Source organism: Rosa rugosa, chromosome 7, assembly GCF_958449725.1.
Source record: "Rosa rugosa chromosome 7, drRosRugo1.1, whole genome shotgun sequence".
Classification (NCBI taxonomy): Eukaryota; Viridiplantae; Streptophyta; class Magnoliopsida; order Rosales; family Rosaceae; genus Rosa; species Rosa rugosa.
This window is the reverse complement of record NC_084826.1, coordinates 11,420,786-11,424,723: the sequence shown is the minus strand read 5'-3', so window position 1 is coordinate 11,424,723 and position 3,938 is coordinate 11,420,786. Positions and strand designations below refer to the sequence as shown.

General features: G+C 36.9%; 1 protein-coding gene across 1 annotated transcript; it reads left to right on the top strand.

Annotated features, from left to right (window-relative positions):
* Window positions 1–1,589: 1,589 nt before the first annotated feature.
* On the top strand, window positions 1,590–3,587 carry LOC133721070 (actin-depolymerizing factor 2-like). Its single transcript, XM_062147587.1, has 3 exons — window positions 1,590–1,749; window positions 2,727–2,992; window positions 3,089–3,587. The coding sequence occupies exons 1-3, from the start codon at window positions 1,747–1,749 to the stop codon at window positions 3,237–3,239; spliced, it is 420 nt and encodes a 139-aa protein (XP_062003571.1). The 5' UTR covers window positions 1,590–1,746; the 3' UTR covers window positions 3,240–3,587.
* Window positions 3,588–3,938: the final 351 nt, after the last annotated feature.

The window sequence follows — 3,938 nt, the reverse complement described above, 5'->3', positions numbered from 1 at the left end:
GTTCAGGTACCATCGATAAGATTGAGGTATAATTCAGGTACCATTTGTGATAATAACCCTTATTTTTAATAGAAGTAACAAATCATTTACCAAATATAGGACGGGCCGCGGGCAGGCTTTGTTGACCTGAACTTTTTCGGCTCATGGGCAAGGCTTTTGCTTCACATATTTGTGAAGGGGTTGACCCTGCCCTGCCCACTTAACACTTAAGGCTACAAAAGCCCCGAGATGGGCAATATTTATGCCATTATATCTTAAAGCAGGCCGACCTAGCCCTGCCTATTTTATAGGCCTAATTTAATGTAGTGTATTGTCTAAAAGTCTGTTGATAAGCTTGAAATACACAATATTAACATGAAAATAAAATAAACTAGAACCTCTAATATATATGTTCATTACTGAATTGTACGGTTATGAGTTCAATTCTACACCAAATTCTACAAATAAGAATGAAAGACTACAAGCTTAAGAAAACAATTTCATCAAGGGAAATGACATTGTAAATTTTTAACTACTAAATCAAGAAGATGAACTATTTATGTCCCAAATATAGAACCAATACAACAATGAGGCCTAAACTTTAACCATAATGATCACCCCTTTCACCAAACTATTGATAGTTAACAAATCACGAGTGTTACGATACAATCTCACAACCAATATCAAGAAGAATAACTTAATAAGTTCACCCTCTCTATACAATGTGTTTCAAAAACATCTAGATTGTGTGAAGTATTAATTCATCATCACGTTGATAATAAGAAGACACTGAAATTAGAGCATACAATATAAAAAAATAAAACCATAGTAATGACACAACATAAGGACCAATAGTTCTAAACCCTACCTAAAAAAGTGGAGACTTACAAACCTAAATCAACAGATATAAAACCCTAAAAAATGAAATAAGATCGTAGCGACCTATTTCTCTTTCCCTATGAGCTATCACCGGCCTCCAATAGTCCCGCTGCTTGAAAAGTGTGTGAATCGTCAGCTTCCCACACACCAATTTTGAGTTGTAATAGGATACTCTCTTATGACCAAACTCGTGAACTCTAAAACCATCCCACCGGACCCATAAATCTCTACCACCATCGTCACCTAGGGAAGAGAAATTAAGATCGATCGCGATAACTCTGCTCTGATTGCAAATCAACGAGATTAATAGGCTTTGGAGAGCACAATAAAAAAATCTTGTCAAAACTAATTTAGATCAGATGGCGAAGCATATTATTTTTCTATTAGGAAAAAAAAAACACTTAACCAAATCACTCTTGAAATAGTAATTCTTTTCTTTGAAAAAAAAGGGTTAAAGATCATGATTTGTCACATGCTTGAACGATTCAGTCATTATTACCAGACTGTTTTCTTTTTTAACTTTAATTTCCGACAACGTTATTATAATTTTATTTCTTGGGAAAATATTCAGGGAAAAAGTATGTGGTGTTGAGCGGCTCGAGCCGTGATTAACAATTAGAGCCAATCAGCTGGCTCTAGCCATTAACGGACAGGTTTTCCGCACAAGTCGTGGCCGCACGCCATTGGTTCAATTATCTATTACACGCTCCTCTGGCATACGACCGCCTCCACTTTATCAATCCCTGTGGCATTCACATAGACACCGTATATAAACCCCCTTCTTACATTTTTTTCTCTGCAAGTCGTCGTCATCGGAGAAGAGAGACCCTCACCTATATCTTCTCCTCCTACTCCGTCGCTATTCATCTGAACCACGCAACCGCGAAAATGGTGAGTCTTACTTTTCTCCGATCGATTACGTTTTTGACTCTCTTATCTCTTTGGCTGCTGAGACTGAAACTTAAAAGTCTCCGATTTTGTTTTCCGATTGCGATAACTGAGCTCCGAAATGGATGATCGGTTTCGATCTATGAACGGTGTAGGTTGATCTGATAGTTACGAACTGAGTTGGATGGAATTGATAGCCCGTTTACTGTTTGTATCTGAGTCTTTTGCTTCCAGATCTGATTTGATATTGGTCTTGTTTTTGATGTTGAACGTTTTGATCGCGATTTGTACTGGACTGTAGAGGTTATCTCTATATTTTTGTTAATTTATCCCAAAGTTTTGAACACTTGCTGGTTGGTAATATTGTGGATCTACAGAATATAGCACAGGTGTTTAGATGTTTCGTGCTAGCTTTAATTGTCCATTTGTTACTTGGTTGTGATACTATAAGCACAGAGATGATAAATTTTCTCGTGGATCTGTTATTTTAAGTGATTGATGTATGTGTATGTAGTTTGAGCCCAGAGGTTCGATTACGGAATAAGTTGGATCCAAAATGAACGACGGAGATCACGTTTTTGTTCTCTTTTTATATTGAATGTATGTTATATATATTAATATATATTTGGAGGGGGTTCGTGAAACAAATATAGATTTATTCATTGTTTCTTCTTTATTGATTTAGGGTAGGGCATTGTAGGGAACAAAGACGGGCAAGTTTTAATTTTCATGTTGTAGCATCAAATCTTACAAAACTAAAATGCAAATTGGACATGGGCTAATTTTTGTGAGACTGCACGTGAACTTTTTTTTTTTTTTTTTTTTCTCTCGTGCTCTGGTGTATAGATTAATATTGAAACATTTCTCGACTTATTTTCATGTTTTGTTTTTTTGCTTTTCCACACAGCATTTATATTTCAGTATGTTGCCGTAAAATATGGTGTTAGTTTGTTACTAAGTTAATTTCTTGCAACTCACAGGCCAATGCAGCATCTGGTATGGCTGTGCACGATGAGTGCAAATTGAAGTTTCTGGAGCTCAAGACAAAGAGGACCTACCGATCAATAGTGTACAAGATCGAGGAGAAGCAAAAGCAAGTTATTGTGGAAGCAACTGGGGATCCAACACAAACCTATGAGAGTTTCACAGATAGCCTTCCTTCTGATGAATGCCGTTATGCTGTTTTTGATTTCGATTTTCTTACGCCAGAGGGTGTCCCAAAAAGCAGGATATTCTTCATTGCCTGGTAATTCTCATTTCTTAGATCAGTTTTAATTATTTTTAGTGTTTTGTTATCTAATCATGGCTTTTGTACCATATTTTTTTGCTATTTTTCATCAAGGTCTCCTGATACATCAAGGGTGAGAAACAAGATGATCTATGCAAGCTCAAAGGACAGATTCAAGAGAGAGCTTGATGGAATTCAGATCGAGTTGCAGGCGACTGATCCATCTGAGATTGGCCTTGATGTCATTAAGAGCCGTGCCAGCTAAATATGAAACATAGGATATCTGGTGCGGAGTTCTTCCTTTCAGCCTTTGTTACTTGAGTGGAATGTTTATACATTGTGGGATGGCGACTTGGCTAATGATGACATCAATTTCCAAGTTCTGTCATTGTTTCTTATTCGTTTTAAACAAGTGTCCCTGGTTTGTTTTATATCATATGATATGTTATCTTATAGAACCTATATGTTGAGTGGCTGCTTTGGTAGTTCTATGTCAACAAACTAATATGTAGTTGCTTGTGGGGGTTTAGACGACACCTTACCTCTTTTCAGTGTTGTATATGACCCTTGTCATTTTACTTTGGAGCATTATAAAGGATCATGCTTTTTATGATCTTCCTTGTTGCTGATTAATTTGGCTTGTTTTGTATGACCTTGCATTTTATTGGATAATTGATCTTTCTGGTAGAAGATTTGTAGTTGGCAAAAGATCTGCCTTATAGATTTGTATTGCCATTGCTGTTGGTGGGAATGGCAAGTCTTTCAGTTAACATGAGCCCTTTTGTCTATTGTATGTATGAGCAATGCCAGCTTCTAATGTCAATTTTCACCTTTGATCTTTTCCATTCTCTTTGGATCAGGTAGTATTTTTTTAGCACCCTTTCCCAATTTTCACCTCTTACCTTCCCTATTTTCCTTCGGGGTTGGGTTCTCACCAATGTAGGCTTTTCTGGGCAGCCACTGC